We start from the raw sequence: 17,366 nt of genomic DNA on the forward strand, positions 1-17,366 counted from the left end.
TTTCACAGACTGGTCAAACTCCCTCCAAAGAATAATTTGTTTTAGCCATAATTGGAGGTCGATCCAGAAGCAGTTGTTAGAAACTTGCTGTTCCAAAGGGGAGACTGCTTATATGCACTGTTAAACACTGGCTATGCTCCATGCCAGAGGTGGCTGCATTTCAAGAGCTGGCCAAGCAGAGGGCCAACCCCCAAGTGCCAAAGCACTGGGAAATCCAGGAAGAAAAGGAGACGATCCTATGGGCTACTTGTAATGGGAGAAATCATGCAGAGGATCATGGGGCAGGTTGGAGAAGCATCTTGCTCTTCACATGCCCTTGTCTTTCAGAGATGCTGAGCATCCAGGAGGCCTCATAAGGGGACATGTCACTCCTCTAGTATGGCCTGTGGGAGAGGGGTAGGGATTTGTCACAGCCAGGTGAAAACTGAGCTAAAGTTTTTCCTTTTCCCTGATTTGCTTTTTGCCGCCCCCATTATTTAAAAGGAAAATCTCCCTTCCTCCACTGTTGGAAACTTGCACCAGTTAGGAAATCCCCACAGTGCTTGGGAAGATGGGCTTCCCTGCAGGAAGGAAAGCTTGAGGACCAAACCAAGGGATGCACTTCACCACAGCCAACAGCAAGGTGGCTGGTGTGAGATGGTGTCCTGCCAGTGTGCTGCTACTGCCAGCTGCCACAGCCTGAGATTTCTGGGCTCCTATATAATTGTATTGACTCCAGCCTAGCCTTATTTACTTCATCTCATTAACTATGCCCCTATGAATCATTATTCTTGTGCTTACAAAACAATGGTCCCCATGTCTTGCTAGATTTAGTGATATGATGCGAAGAGCTGGAGAGGATTTGGCCATCCCCCCAACCAACCTAGCTGTACAGACTCTCCTTTGCACACAGCATTTCTGAACACAGCCAAACAATTTGTGTTTTTCCAAAGACAGGATGATCAGGAAGGTGCTCTTAAAGAGGTCTTTTTCCAACAAAGTGCGCTTCTACAAAATGTAGAGATGGGATTTGAAAACATGCTTCCCTAGCTATGTCCTCACACGTCCTGAGCATTGCTGAACACCTGCCAGGATTCCTCTTTCCTTCTCATCAGTTTGTTTTCTCTCTGTGCAGATGTCAGTGGCACAGGACAATTAAAAAAGATGTTTGCAGCCCTCTAATGGGTTGACATCCCAGGCTGTTTTGAGGTTATTCTTGCATATTTACCCTGGTCCTTTGTGGAGTCCTGCAAGGGACTGAACTCAAATCTCCTGCTACCCACAAGATCCTTGAAGGACCTCAGCACAATGTAAAATGTAGCTTTAGTTAAGGACAACAATGATAAGCTTGAAAACCAAGCTTATTTGGGCCTAAAAGGAAAAAAAAGCCCAACCAAGCTGAAGTTTCTACACCCTAAAATGAGGACTCAAATATAAAAGTTACTGACCATCTTTAACTCCTATTTGTTTCAGCAGTGAGTGTTACAACCACTCACTGTCACGGTCAGACTTCTGAGTAGAAACACACAATTTACTTCTGCTCCACGCAGCTAATTTCAGGTCAAACCAGTAGGACTGGTCTCCAAATCCTCCAGGAAGAGGGGCAGGCTGCATGCAGTAACAGAGAAAGGCAAAACATATGAAGGATTTTCCGCTATGGAAGGCACGAGAACAATAAAATGCTCGGTACGACACACATCCCACAGCAAAACAGTGGTAATGTGATGTTTCAAAAGTTAAAAGCATGCTAGAATTTGTTGCTGGAATATAGTCAACTGCAAATATGCCTCTTCTGTAAATAGCAAACAGCAACAATAGCTGAGGTCTCAAATTGGTTTATTAGCAGTATTCTGAATAGATGAACACTAAAATAAGATACTAATTTACTAAAATCTTGTCAAGGAGACTCTGCTTCAGTAAGCCCTTTTATCCTGGAGCTTGTCTAAATGGGGACACTCAGGCGAGCTAATCTGAATTGACCACAGATGGGAATGTAAAGTGAATGAGATAATTGCATTGCAGAGTGGACAGTCACTCTCACTCACAGTTAAAGAATCAACATCTGCTAAGGGCCCCTTGAGCCCTCAACAGTGATCCCTAGCCAAGGATAATTTTAAGATTAGTGTGTTGAAAAGGAAATATTAATATAATCTGAACTATGGGAGGGAAGATAGCCTTTTATGCATACTAGTAAAATTAGTATTCCTGTCTAAGCATGAAGCTGAAAGAGTTTATTTCTGCATCTTGTTTACTTAGATCAGATTATGTTTGGCTGGTGGATCCAGTTGTGATTTCCTTTGCAATTATGTGGCTGAAGGGTTACACCCTGAAAAACAGTGAGAATACTCAGCATTTGTAGCATTTTTGTATGATTCAGGCTAAAACTTGGCCATAGCATTTCTCTTAAAACACTGGTGATACAAGGCTAACATTTAGAGGTTTCTGCCTATGCTTAACAAACTGCTGTTGTGAAACAATTAATTCACTGTATTAAGCATAGGGGATGTCTATAATGACCTCTCTGCATGCAGCTAATCCGATATTATTCCCTGACGTGGGAATGTGTCCCCTTCACAATGTTGCAAATCCAACTCTTCAAATAGGCAGATGCTTGAAGCTTCCTGGAAACCCAGGTTGGCTGTATCCAGATTGGATGCCAGGGCAGGAGGTGGGCACCCACCATCTGCCTCCTTTCCTGCTCCCTTCTGAGGAGAGGCTCAGTTGGTTTGTTTGGCTTCTGTATACCTGCAGAGAAATCACTGACTGCTTTGCTGGTTGTTGAAACAGAGGTTCTTTCTTGCATGAGGTCAGACTGCAGCCAGGCTGCCCTGGCATGGGGCTCAGCTCAGCAGAGCCCCTGAGGTCTCTGGGCACATGCTGACCTGTGAACTCAGGCTTACTTCCACCAAGAAAACTATTTAGACCAAACCCAGGGCATTTTAGTGCAGTGTTCCTGACATCAGTACAGCCTTCAACCTCTTTGCTTGGCAGTTCTGCCCAGATTTGTCCTTTCCTTCCTAATCCCACCCCTGGGCTGTTGATCCTCCATCTCTTGCCTGCCTCAGGCTGGAGCCACATCCACATCAGAGATAACCAAGTCTGGTGGACTTGCAGCATTAGGGACAGGTAGCAAAGAAGAGCAGGGACCTACCAAGCTCCTGACGAGGTGATTCTACCCATCAAAAGACCATCCAAGTGCCACACATGTTGTGTGACACAATTACCTTGTCTGGTTCCCACTGTTGAGGTGGCACCCAGCTGAGGTGACTGCAGCTTTCCAAAAGTACTGTTCACACAGAGCTCTCTAGCACCGCAGTCCCACCACGGCGTAGGCAAGCCCAGAGTCACACTGCTACAGGAGGATGAAAGGCATCTCCCAGAGCCATTTCAGCATTTCTGAGGGCTGGTCTTTGAAATGAACCCAGAGACTTGGCAGCTTGTTTTCTACACAGTCATAAATCTCCTCAAGATCAACATCATGGCAAATTCTGATGAGGGAGGATTTTTGTCATAAGAGTTGAAGTAAGCATCTCAGGAATGACTCATGATGATGAGGGCAGAATGCAAAAAGTCTGATCATTCTTTTTAATAAAAAGTGAAGCAGATCCACCTTTGACCCAAATTAAGATGGGTGATATTGAAAAAGGCCCTAAGCCCCTGAGTACGGTGGGGTTCTGCACACTGCTGCCCTGAATTGGGGCTTGCAGGTACTGTAGCAGTGAGCAGAAATGCAGGTGGATCAGCACTGCCTGTTCTTTACAGAGGGTAAAGCCAGAAACCACCAGCCCAACAAGCTGTTGTCTCTGTGCCAAACACCAGTGATATTTGGGGTGAGTCACCACCACCTGAGGCCTCACCTGAGACAAACTGCTCATCCAAGGGGACAGCAGTCAGTGCATTGCCAGCGCCATGCAGCGACCCCAGCATCCTGCAACATCCTGCAAGCCCTTAACACTGTGGACAGCAATGCAAATGTGGAATTGAAATGTCTGAAGTGTGAGAAAGCAGCACACAGACAGTGTGACACATGGTTTGGATCACGGGTTACAGTTGTTACATCCCAGTAAAAAAAAAAAAAATCTAAAAAGAAAGCCAGTGGCCCTCACAGAATTTGTAGCTGTGCTTTAAAGATGAGTAATACCCTTCAGAGTAATGAGTAATACCCTTCAGACATGGACAGTTTGGATGACTGCATATTTGAAACCACTGTTTTGAGTGAAATTACTGTTTCCATATGTCTGAAATTAGGTGCTACCAAAGTGGGAGTAAAGCACAACATAACTCCAAACAGAACACAAAATTCTGATGTTTCTTTAGGTCAGATACATGTTGCTATTGGCAGCTACTAGTAATTGCTGGAATGCAGCACGCTGTAATAAATTAAATGTGATATTTGCTAAGCATGCAGGCTTGCCATCTGGAGAGCTGCTGCTATTACTTTGCAGGTAAAAAGTGGTGTTTAAGTGCAGGAAACTGAAGTGTACCACGTGAGCAAAATCTTCTAAGCTCCAGCCCCTTGGATGCAGTATTTGTTTAAAACTTGGAACAATTAAATGCTCTTGACTTTTGTAGCTTCTTTGCAATAACACAGACTAAAGCTATGCCAAAAGAAGAGGTCCCACAGGAGCAAGCTCAGTTCATAGCCTCTCTTTGCAGCATGCTACTGCATATGCATCAAACAGCACCAAGTCACTTTTCTTCTTCAGGCAGGCATTGGTTTCTACAGGCAAGACCTTGATTCTACTGTTCCCAGATTGCACCAGCCCAGAGAGGAGCTAGCCTGAGGTCAGGATTTGTACAGGTTCTCCCCTGGCAGAGCTCCCATCCTGTGAGCAGGGACAGCACTATCCTGCTGTGCAGTGACCACAATAAAAACTGCACCAGGATGCTAGCAAGAGGGGACCCAGTACCAGTGAGGCAAAGCAAATACTGCCTTGTAAGGTGCCCTGGGCTTCTCATCCCTGAGTTAAAATCCCTGGAAAGCTAAAAAAGGAGCATGCAAATCATATACACAAGAGAAGTCCCACTGGCTGGCCTGAGTGGATTTCTCCATGCCCTCCATCACAGGCTGGCATAACTTCATGATTCAGGTGGGACACAGAGGCTGGCAGAAGTACTGAGGGCCTGAGAAATTCCCAGTGGTGTACATACATCCTTCCTTTTGTAGATCTTTCTTTGTAGTTAGCCCTGACTCAGAACCACAGAATTATATGGCTGGCAAAAAACCTTCAAAGATAATTGAGTCCAACACCCCTGCCACGGGTAAGGACATATTTCAGTAGATCAGGTTGCTCAAAGCCCCATCCAACCTGGCCTTGAACACTTCCAGGGATGAGCCATTCACAGCTTCTCTGAGCAACCTGTCATGAGTGCCTCATGACTCTTATAATTAAAAAATGTCTTATGTACAATCTAAATCAATTTCAGTGTAAAACTGTTGCCCCTTGTCTGTCAGAAAAGGACATGCTGAAAAGTCTTTTTCCACCTTTCTCGAAAGCCCCTTTATGTATTGCACTCTGAAAGGAAGTTTAGGCAGCTTTTTGGGGACACAAGCAAAGGGTGGCAAGAAAAGAAAGGCAGCACTTTTTCTCACCATTTGATTTAAAATGTAAAGGAATAGTCACCCTGGATCTGTCTGACAGGTCTGGAGATCCTTGTTTCTCAGCTGATGAGGGCATGGAATAGCTTCTCCCAGAACAAGACATTGGCTGCCTCCTGGGACACAGCTAACAGATGCACTTTAGTGAAATAACAGCTCCCAGAGAGTGCAGAGAGTGGCTTCCTAGCTAGAGCACAGCTAGAGGTGACCACAAGTGATTGCAAAGGGGTCTGAACACATGATTTTCCTCAACATGAATGCTGGTCTCCAAGGATCAGGCTTTCACCTTAAAACCAGTTCTCAGCAGGAACTGCAATGATATAAGTGATCTCCTGATTCACCAGCCAGATTTTATCCTTTCTCTGTGTTAGGCCAGAGAGAAATCGTAAATTTGATTAGGCTTTCAGGCAAGTTCATTAAATTAGGCCACTAGAGGGAGCAGAGTCCAGAGCTGGTGACCGGGGATGCGTCCCCACCAGTGGGGGAACACAGGAGGGCGATCCCATGGCCGCGGCTCCCAGGGGAAGCTCCCCAGCCCAGGGGGACGGAATTGCACATTGCTAAGAGTATTATTGGTAGCGCCTCCAAATGCATCACTCGTTATCTGCTGTTTCTGATATTGAAAATCGTCCGACTTTCCTGTATATTTTTCTTCTTAGCAAATATGATGTTTTTCTTCCCTTTTTCCAAGTTCTTTTCACATAAGTATGCACAGGAAAAAAGGCAAGGTTTAAGTTTTAAAATTACCTGGCTAACCTGGTTTATGGGAACCATACTTAGGTGTGAGGTGTGTGGCTACTTCTACGGGTTACGTGCCTGCTTCTCAGTGAAAGCAGTCACTATTAAAAGTCAATCTGGTGATTATTCATTTTAACATAGCTGCATTTTGGTCAGACTGATTTGCGCCACCTTAAAAAACCACACGACTGCAAGATCTGGAGAAAGCTGTCCAGAGTGACATTCCCGTTGGCATTCCTGAGGAATCAGCAGCACGTGCATAGGTTGCAGTTGTGTAGCGGGGTTCACCAGGTAAGAGGAAAGAAATTTTTTTTTAAAAGAGGGACTGTGAACGCAGCAAAGCAAGAGGCAGGGTGGTGCCTAAGTCACCTAGGAATGAATTACGTTAATTCACCTTGTGAAACACGTGCGGTGACAAGAGATGCCGGTGCAGTGAAATTTGAAGCGTAAACGCGGGTGCAGAGATTGCAGGGAGAAAGGGGGCTGGAGCAGGGGCTCTCTCGTCCCAGCCCAAGCAGACTTACCTCTCCTCCAGTGCAGGGGAAGGGGCTCGAATATCTGGAAGTGCAAATGGCTCCTCTCTGCCTCACGTCATCCTCCAACCCGAATGTGGCCGAACAGTTAGCAGCAAAGTATTTGTAAGGCTTCCACGTCTCGCCGAAGTCCTGGGAGCGCTCCAGCACCATGGCAGCCGGCCTGGGCGACTTGAAGACCATAATCAAGTGAGTGAAGTAGAAGGCGGCTTCCAGGTCCAGGCGGATGCTCTCGCGGGAGGCATCCTGGGCCGCCTGCCACCAGGTGCGGGGCAGGCGGAACGGGGAGTCGGCCATGGCGGCGGGCGGGTGCGCCAGCCCGGCGTGGGCCCCGCTGCAGCGGCCGCACGAGGGGCGCCGGCAGCGCCGCTCCGCGTCCTCGCTGTAGCTGCAGAAGGGCTCGGCGGCGCGGCGGCCGCAGGACGTCTGGGTGCGCAGCGCCCGCCCGTGCGCCAGGTTGCCCATCCGAGGGTTGCAGGCCTTCTCGCAGGGACTGCTGGCTGCCGCCACGCCGCCCAAACCTGCAGAGGGGCAGAGAGCGGGGGCTGGAGGCGGCTCCCGGGCTGGAATCGCCTCACCCCGTCGGAGCGGACACGTCTCGCGGCAGGCGGGATGCTGCCCCCGCAGAAAGCGACACCGTGTGCCCCTTGGAACCCACCGAGCCCCGGAGGGACTGTGGGACAGTGTGGCACTGCTGCTCAGTTCTCCCCTCTGTGGAGCTCAGTGCGTCTGTAAAAGCAAAAAAAGCCACCCCAAAACCTTTCAGGGTGTCCCTGCACTTGGGAAGATGCCTGCCTATCAAGAGATGCAGAGCAGGCAGCAGACAGGGCGAGAGATGAGTACGAGAGATGAGTACGCCCTACCCTCCCGCCCCCGGGCATCAGAGCAGGGCTGAGGCTTCAGGGCCGGGCCACCCATGCCCCGAGGCCTGCAAAGGGATCCAGGTGGCCCTGGGGAAGTGGAGAAAAGCAGAAGAAAGGCAAGCTGCCGCCAAGGCAGCATGCTGCCACGAGGCCAGGAGACTGCTATGGGGGATAGCACTGCTGCAACGCAGCCCACTGTGCAGCACATCAGGTGTCGGGAGTGTGAGAGCCCGCAGGAATGTCACCTGCCAGGAAGGACCTCAAGTCTTCATCCCCTTTCCCACCACTCCATCCCTATCCCAAATTTTCCCACAATCAGAAACTGCTGCTGACACCACTGTTTAATTGTAGCGTGGCTTAAATTTGGAAAGGCTGTTGCTGGTGAGTGTAAATGGAAGGAAAAAAATAGTTTTGGTTGAAATTATGCTGGCAAGCTGCTGCACAGCTGAGGCTCTGTGGTTTTTGTTCAAGCTTCTCTGGAAGTCCTCTCAAGTTTAAAATCCGCAGTTATAGAGTCAAAGAAAAATAAAATCCCCATGGGCTTTACTGTGAAACCATGTAACTCTCACATGTAATCAATGGAACTCTTAGTGCAGCAATGCTTGACTAGGGCTCTCCAACTTTTTATTGATAAATTTCAGAGTAGGTCAAAGCAGTATCTGGGGAATTGTTTAATATAAAAAAATCTCTGTTGACTTGGATATGTGGAAGTCAAAGCATCTGAGGTGCATATTGTCTTCTTTATCACCAGGCCGGTCATACACAGTCAGCTTTGTGCACTAATTAATGTCTTCTCCTTGGCATTTTTGTTATGTCTGAAGGTCATTTCAGTTTAGCATCCAATAAATCCTTTATCTTGGGCTTATTCAGCTTTTGCCTACAGTGTCATAGTTGCAATTAAGCTACGTTATGCACCAGCAGTGCTAAGCCTTCCAAGCCTGACAGCATCCCCCACTTCTCAAGAAGCACCCTGGATAAAACCATTTTTACCACAAAAGTTCTATACAGGTTTTCTATAGCATTTTCTCAGAACAGCCGTGCAGCACTGCTTGCTACACTCCCAGTACAAGGCGCTTCTGAATCCAGTCTCTGGATTTCACTGGGTGAGCAGTCTTGGGAAAGTTATAGTGAATAAAAAATGCTCAGTCAAGTTAGCTTCCTACAATGTGCTGGCAAAGCTGTGTTGGAGATGACCTATTGTAACTGTGCAGAATATGTTTGCTCCAGAAAAATAAACAAATAGAACTGTAAGGTCAATGTAATATCACCTACAACTCCCAAACATCCTTTTCAAAGCTTTGTATAAACATTAACTAACCTACGTAACTCTCCTGAGGGGTAGGTAAGTTAAGTGCTATTATCATATTATCAGTTAGGCCAGCCAGTAGTTGGCCTAATTTATGTCTTTGGCTGCTTTCCTGGATTCTTTGGCTTACGTGTAACACAGTGCAGTTGGCCGCTACACAAATAGATGAACATTTACTGCGGTTCCCTCAGTTGTGGGATTGCAAAGCAGATTTGGGAAGTGGTAGGAAGAGCACGGCTCAGTCATCCCCATCAAACAAGTTGAGATTACTGTTTGTGTTCATCAGGTCCTTTTGGTTTTTGCACACCAGACTGCTGCCTCTAGGAATGCAGTGGAGGAGGACCTGGTCAATGGGAGGGAGGTTTCCCTGTGACTGCAGTTGGTGGTAGGGCTGTCATAGATGGCCCCAGGGCAGGGACAAGGCTCTGCCTGAGCCCAGCTGGGAGGGGTTGGCTACAAAATCCCATGTCAGATGCCGGGAGCTGAGAGTATTTGCTCGCTCCAAGCTCGGGGTGTGCTCCAGCCCTGGTCATGCAGGGTCACTGACTGCAGTTGTCTTCGGGCCAGGCATTGAGGGTCCCTTCCTCAGCCGGGATCAGATCTGGGGCAAGGGACCTTGGCTTCAGCAGGGTTTGAGAAATGCTGCTGTCACACAGACAGACATGGGTCCCAGGGGCAGAAAGGAGAGAGAGGAAACCCCCTTTGAAAGGGTGTTTGTTTTCACTTGAATTGGAAAAGAGTTGCATGACCAATGCAGAGCACTTCGTGTTATGAAAAGTGACAGCTTTCTAGTGTAACACTGGCTGCCACAGGAATTCAGTAAAAGGACAAACTCAGAGCATACAGATTTCTATGCTGGCAGTCACAAGTTCACAACTGGTCTGCCACAGCACTGGAAAAGGTGCTTTTCCCTATTGTATTTAATGCATCTGCCGACTCAATCTTCCCATTCTATCTACTGTACATGCCACCGGACTGGGATCTTCAGTAATGAGTAAGAGCATGCAGCAAGTACCATGACTCACCTGGGAAAACATCCATGGAAAATCATATGCTTCCTGCTTAAGCATTTTAGCAACACATGCCTTGTGATGTTTCATTTATATCTTGTGCCTGATTAAATGTTTGTTTCCCATCAGAGTTTTTTCCTTCTTTTTAAAAAAGAAATTTGGCACTCGGTTTGCACCCGGCCGAGGAAGCGTTACGCAAACTGTTTACGCCCGAGTGTGTCTGCTGCGGGACCCCGCTGCGGGCAGCTCTGAGCACGAAGTGTTTACCCTGCGGGAAGGGGCTTTGGAAACCCTGCCCGCCCTCCTCCGCACCCCGACGACGCGGGGCACCGCCGCCCAAAGCGCCCGCGGAGCCCGCAGCGCCCCGCCGCTGCCACCCGCAGCGCTCCGCGGCATTCCCCGAAGCCCCCGCCCGAGCCCACCCGGCCTCGCCGGCCCGCCGGAGGCTCGGCGGGCAGGGGCGGCCCCGCGCAGCACAGCGCGGTGCGGCCGGACCCCTCTTTGTCTGCGGCGCGGGGCGCGGGGGGGACGCGCATCCCGGCCCCCGCCTTTCCACACCCATCCGCGCACGCCGCGCACCGACCCGAACCCCATGTGCGGGCACACGCGCACCCGGCCTGCGCGCACACCTATGCGTACGTTGACGCGAACGCGCGTGGGTGCGGACACGTGCGGACAGACACCGACGCGTGTGTGCACAGTGCGCGCAAGCCCGTGCGGTTCCCCGTGCGTGCGCACGCCCGCGTACTCCGCGGGCGCGGACACTCCAGCACACGCGCGTACCCGCACACGCACACGCGGCGCGCATCTACCTCGCACGCCCGCGGAGGACCGAGAACGCCGAGCGCGGCCGGTCACGACCCACCTGCAGCGGCGGCGGCGGCGCCCAGCAGCAGCAGCAGCGCCAGCCGCATCCCGCGCCCCATGGCCGAGCGCCCCGTGGCCGCCCGCCCTGCGCGCCCCGCCGCCCCGCGGCGCGACCGGCCCCGCGCGGCATCAGCGCCCCGCGCGGCACCGCCGCCCGCCGCGCACCGCGCCGCCCCGCGCCGCCCGCCGCCCGCCGCGCAGCGCCCGCGCACCGCCCCGCGCCCCGCCCCGCCCGCCGCCGCCCTGCCCTCCCGCCCGCCCGCCGCGGCCGCCGCGCCGCAGGGGGCTGTTGCCGGTGCGCGGCCAGGGGCGGTACTGCAGCGGAGGGCGCCCGTCCGCACGCACATCCACACACCCCCGCCCCGTGCCCGCAGCTCCAGCCGCTCCGCCGCGGCAGCCCAGGGCGGACGGGCTGGTGCCCGGAGGCAGAGAGAGAGATCCGCGGTCCCCCGGGACAGGCGGCTATCCCTCGCCAGTGCCCGGAGGCTTCGGCTTCCGAGCCCCGGCGCTCTTTCTTGGCACAGAGGGTGGAAGTGAAGCTGCAAAGGGCAGCCTTCCTCCGGCCCTGCTCGGTTTCTAACGAGGGACTTATTTACTACAAGTAACCCCGGGTCGCTCATCTTTGAAGACGTAATTTGTTTTATCGGCTTTTCTGGTAGCTGAGCAATGGAACCACGTAAACGTGAGAGGTTTTCCCTTCTTTGCTGGGAATTAGCAATCCACGGTTTAGCTCCCATATGGTCTGATGGGTTTGATAGTACCGGTCACCATACTGCAACAACAGTTTTGGGCTCGGAAACTAGGAAAAGGCACAGTGGGCGCCCTGCTCGCCACCAGACCATTACCTTTTTAGGTCTCAGCGAAGGACCATTAAGAGAGTAAGGGTGGAGCACTTCTGAGCTCTCTTTTTATTTTTTACTTACCTGATCTAATCGGGGAGGCGAGCATGTTGCAAGAGCTACAAAATGCTACAATATGTCACTCTCTGCACTTTGAACTTGGACAATTTAAGAGCAATTCTCTTTTAAAAATCAGCATAACAGTGTTTTAAGACTACCGCACTGCCTCCTGTAATGCATTTCAAGTGCACATTTGGAGCTGCTAGGATTATATCATCACGAAAATGCTCACTGAAAAGTATTTAGTGCACAATCATCTGACCGGACAGTGTTATCTCTATGTCTTTACCTTAAAAGGTAGAGGAAGGTTGATCTTTGCTACCCTTCTAATTTTTCAGTGCTGAGTTACATGCCACAGGGAAGCATTTTGCTCACCTTGCCACTGTCATTTTCTCTACCCTCCAGGTGAGAGCATCTAGACAGAGTCCCCATGATGGCTACTTGTGAGCTACTCAGGGGCTTTCCCTGCAGCCTGACTGTCACGGTGTGGGATGCTCCCACATACCTGAGCCTCCTTATGGCGGTGACCACGGAAGTAAAGGATGTACCAGGGGCTTTCTGCCTTGCATCTTTCAAAACAGTGATGGACTGCCAAGGAGTCACACAGGGGTTTGTGTTGTTACAGACAGGTTGCAGCAGTCACATTCTGCAGGGCTGGGAACCGAAAAGTGCAAGCCACAGCTGGGGAATTTATCTCCATTGCTACTCATAACTCATAGCTCCTTCTATGTCAACAGTGCCAGGTGATAAGTCTGCTGTAGGGTGATAAGCCTGGGTACACCTAAACAAGAGCTCACACTGCTGTGTCAACCCATTTGGCATCAGGAGCAGAGAGCAGGTTGAGGTCCATAAGCAGCAGGAGTAGTTTTCTTGATAGGGCAGGAGAGAAGACCTGACAGGAGCAGAGGATGGCTCTGGAGAAATCCCTGAAGCAGGAAGGAGGGAGATGATCTGGACTGAAAAACTGCAGAACAAAAATTTTGAAGGAGGTGAATGGTGCTATCACTAGCTGGAGGGTGCAAACAGGTTCAGGCTTAAATTGAAAGAGGGAAGAGCAGTGTCCAGTGAATGGACATGAGGAGAGAGGTTGCACAGTGGGTGTGTAATTGTGGGGATAGGAGAGGGAGAGAGTGTGTGCTTAGAAGAAACTCACATAGTTGTCAGAGGCAGGAAGTCAGATATTGTTGAAACAGAGTAATGGAATAGAAAACTGGAGAGAATAAAGGACAATTTCCAGATAACCTCAGAGATGACATCCCAAAGTCATCTTAGGTATCCATACATGTGAGAGCTTGATAGCACGATCCCACTCCTCTGAGGCGCTGCCTGGCTCATGTGCCTCAGCCCTCTTAAGCCAAATAGCTCAGCTGCACTTTCTAGCCTATCAGCTCTGTTCTTCCTAGAGGAATTTGTTTTACTTGTTGGAGGCCTCACAGTCTGAAGCTTGGGCCATGGGGAACTCATATCTTCCTGCAGCCCTTTCCTGGCTCCTGGAGACTCCGTGGGACCTGCAGCCATGAGTGCACACAAGCCAGTAGCTCCGTGAATGCATCTTGGGGAGCTGTGCATCGCCACAAACTGTGGGCATCTTCCCAGGACAGGGGCTGCTGTCTGCTGCTTCACAGGGCTGCTGGGAGTTCACCAGTAGGTTAGAAGGGCACAGAAGTGTTTCAGCACAGCTTTATTTCCTTTGTTGGTCAGTGTTGCCTCTTGAGTTGCCAGAGGAAGAAAAATCACATATTTGTGAGGAAGTGAATGTACACCTCTCACCAAATTTCTTCAGGATCATAAGCTTTGGAGTTCATACTGTACTACTAGTTCAAGAAGAGCAAGAGTTGTTTGCAGCTGTCATTTGATAGTTCATCATCACCTTTCACTGTGAGGGTGGTGAGGCACTGGAACAGAATGGCTCAGAGAAGTTGTGGATGCCCCATCACTGGAAGTGTCAAGGGCAGGATAGCTTTGAACAGCCTGGGCTTGTGGGACGTGTCCCTCCCCATGGTAGAGGGTAGATGCTAGATGATATTTGGCCCCTTCCAACCCAAACCATTCTGTGATTCCATGATTCCTGCAGTGTGGCTGTAGGTAGACAGGTAGATGGAAAGGCTCAGAATGTGAAGATCATCTGTCTGGTGTATGCATTTCTCAATTATACATAAGAAGGCTTTAAAGAGTAATGATGTTCCCTCAACAGACATGTCACAGTAAACGTGAAGGAAATAATCAGGGATGACAGGCCTGGGAGCATGGCCTCTGCCTTCTCAGAGATGCTGAGGAGGTAACCTGAAGGAAGGAGCCTGCTGCTTGGCAGAGGTCCCCAAAGGCATGATGCTATCCCTGGGGAGTGGAAGCAAAAGTATTTTCCTTTTATCTGTCAGTGTGACATCCCAGCCCCTGAATTGTGTGAGGAGAGATGATCTTCAGTGAATCTCCTCCCCAAGCACCCTGCCAAGGGTAAGGATGAGCTGGGAGCAACACTTTCAAGTCACTGTATGAAGCTAAATTTAGAAGCAGACCATGGTGGGGAGGGGAGAGAGAAATACCTCACCCAGTTAGAGCCACCTGGTTTAGACTTTTGTAATTTAAAAAATCTCAAAAATTCAAAAGATCAAACTTATTTTTAACTAGAGGCTTGTTCAAAGATCAGCATTTTGTCTGTTGGCATCTGTGTAAGTATGCAGAATTCCTGTTACAGTTTAACTGGAGGCCCTTGGGGTCGATGCAGTCCTTCAGACATGCCTGACTATTTTGAGTGGTGTGACGTGTGCTGTTTGAGCCTGCTGGTTCATTCACTGCTCCTCCACCAGCTGGGCATGGCCTGCTCAGCGCTGTGCATGGAGTGCACAGTGCTACCCAGAGCATCACAGTTTGGTGGGAAGAGGAGAGGCTGGATCAGAGCAGTCTCTGCCAAGCAGTCTAACTGCAGGGCAGCAATCCCAGCTGAAAAATTACCTGTGTGTTTTAGCTGCAGACATGCTTATTTTTGTTAATTAGTTTTCATCAAGGGACCCTTTCAGTGTCCTCTGGGCAGGACTGGATGTATCTCACTCTTCTCAGTAGAACTTGTCCTTTACTTTGTCAGATTTGGTGATGTTATTATTTATATGAAGGACCTACTGGATTAGCAGTCCTACTGATTTCAGAGAAAATTTGGCTGATCCAGATCTTGTAGCTATTGTCATTTTCAGGAGATGATCCACTCCTCTAGCCATGAATGGAGGTTGATGTGCCATGCACACATTTAAACATGTTAGAAGAACTTTGTAGAAAGGAATAGAAATTTGTTTCAATAAAAAATGGGTTTTGATTCAAAGGCCACGGAAGTCAATGGAAGTTGGCAGCTGGATTTTGGATGGGGTCTGAAGTCATCTCCCTCCTCTCTATTGTGGTACTACATCTTTAATCCTTCCTATTAAAACACCTTGTTAACTCTTGTACTTCTCCATTTTTTTTTCAAATCACAGAAAATCTTCCAGCCATCATCCAATGAGCAACAAAAACCTTTCACTGACTCATGAGAATTTGAAACAACTTGGTTCCCAAGTTTTCTGTTTGAAAATAAACCAAAGGAAAACCCAGAGCAAACTACTGATTAAAGCTCCATGTTCACAATGTCACAGAATCACAGACTGGGTAAGACTGGAAGGGACCACAGTGGGTCTTATGGTCCACCCTCCCTCAGGCAGGGTCATTCTAGAGCAGATTGCACAGGATAGAGTCCAGACAGCTCTTGAATGTCTCCAATGAGGGCAACTCCAAAGCCTCTCTGGGCAATCTGTTCACGTGCTCTGTGGTATGCAAATTCCTGTTAAAGCTGAATACAAGACAACACCCTACAAACAACTGGAGAAAATGAGGGAGTCAAAACCCCCTTACCTTGCCCTTTACCCAGCGACTGACTTAACTTTTTGCAGCCAAGTATTTTGCATGCTTGACCAGTGTGCATATAAGAATAGGAGCACTTTTGTGGGATTTATGGAATTCAATGTAATTGGAAGTCAAGTCACAGAAGGATTATACAGTGATAGTGCTAATTTTGAGATGGAAGATGTAATGTGGATGGAAAACACCCTATTTCCGCCCACCACAAGGAAAAAATGCAAAGGGTCAGTCAGGAACCTGAAAAAGAGAGGAAGAAGAAATCCTGGAGTTACTCACTGCACTTCACATTTTATGTGAGGGCAAAACTGAGGCCATGACAGTCTCTTGGGTAGTCTTCTGCACCTGGCACATAATGCTAAACCCCTTCATTAATCACAGAAGAACCTGTTTACTATCTAGTCTGGTAAAGGTTTGAATCCTTGCCACTCTGTGTATAGCACTGGTCCTTTCAGTGTGGGAATGGATCTCCCCACACTAATGCTCCAGTAAGCGTTCCTCACCTGGTCATGAAAGCAGGAATTGCTTCTACTCACAGTCCTCTTGTGGGATTCATGGGAGGGACGAGAGGGTTAAGGCTGTTTCAGGTGTCCAGGAGGTCCAATAACTGCTACACTTCTCTGACTAGCAGCCCCAAAATGTCTTCTGACAGGGATTTGTTTTAGGAAGAAAGGTCAGTCCCAAGTCCACTGCTGCAGGGGATTGCCTGGCAGTGCACAAAGCTGGATCCAAGTGCATTAAATTCTCTACATTCACTGCTATAAAAACCCAACCTCAGTCCCTATTTTCAATAACACTTTTTAAAGGTTTTGCCATCTTTCTGGAAGGGTGAGTTGGTGTTTCATTCTCCCAGCCATAATAGCTCAAACCCCACATCAATTGTATTTCATGGGCAGCTGTTTTTTATCTACAAGCCATGGCTCCAGGCATTTTGAGTTTGGGTTTTTTTTTCCCCTTTCTCTCTCCTTCTCTTTTTACTGTCCATTTAGAACTACCAGGAATGAAGGGGAACCAGCTATTCTGCCCATGCTCCATTTACAAGGGATTCAGGAGGAAAAAAAGCAAAGTAAAAGACAGAAAGAGATGGGCAGGACTTGCTAAAGAAAGAAAAGTGTTGGTAGGCAGTCAGCAAAATTTTTTGCAGTAAGACCTGTGCTTGCTGGACTATTGCTCTCAGTGTTTTCTTAGCTCCCACATAACCTCTGCCCTTCCTCTTCCCCTTCTTTCCTGGGTAATTGATATGCAAATATCAAGATCAGGATAAAATTTAAATGCCATAGAAACCCACCGCATCAACTCTTTCTATGTCAGTTCTCTGTCTCCTCTAGGCTACAAATTATTAGGAGGATTAACCTGCTGGCTGCTTCCTGAATGCCACCTCTGCCAACTTCAGCATCTAGTCAGCAGAAACCCTGCTGGCAGCTGGGAGAGCGGCGAGAGTGGGCTGCGATGGTGAGACAGAGGCCACGGCCAGCAGGGATGGGGCTGGCGGTGGGACAGACTGCCACAGCCCTCCCAGGCCCTCACCCTGGCTTCCTTTCAGCCCTGGCACTCAGTCCCAGAGCTAGGAGCAGAGTGCCAGAGGAAAGCCCAGCAGCCAGCAGTAGCCACAGCAGTGGGATGTGGGGCTGGAAGAGTGGGCTGGGGATACAGAGGGAAAAGGATTAGCTGAGGAAATCTGCTGTCACCTCTC

The 17,366-nt window shown here is 49.3% G+C and overlaps 1 protein-coding gene across 1 annotated transcript in view; it reads right to left on the bottom strand.

Moving 5' to 3' along the window:
• The window catches only part of NTN4 (netrin 4), a 47,775-nt gene extending 36,815 nt beyond the window's left edge, over positions 1-10,960 (bottom strand). Inside the window, exons 1-2 of the mRNA XM_030238259.2 lie at positions 10,894-10,960; positions 6,841-7,370 (exon numbers count right to left, since the gene is read on the bottom strand). Coding sequence (XP_030094119.1) covers positions 6,841-7,370; positions 10,894-10,954 — 591 coding nt within the window. The 5' untranslated portion in view covers positions 10,955-10,960. The remainder of the gene's footprint in view (positions 1-6,840; positions 7,371-10,893) is intronic.
• Positions 10,961-17,366: the final 6,406 nt, after the last annotated feature.

This window comes from Serinus canaria, chromosome 1A, assembly GCF_022539315.1.
Source record: "Serinus canaria isolate serCan28SL12 chromosome 1A, serCan2020, whole genome shotgun sequence".
NCBI lineage: Eukaryota > Metazoa > Chordata > Aves > Passeriformes > Fringillidae > Serinus > Serinus canaria.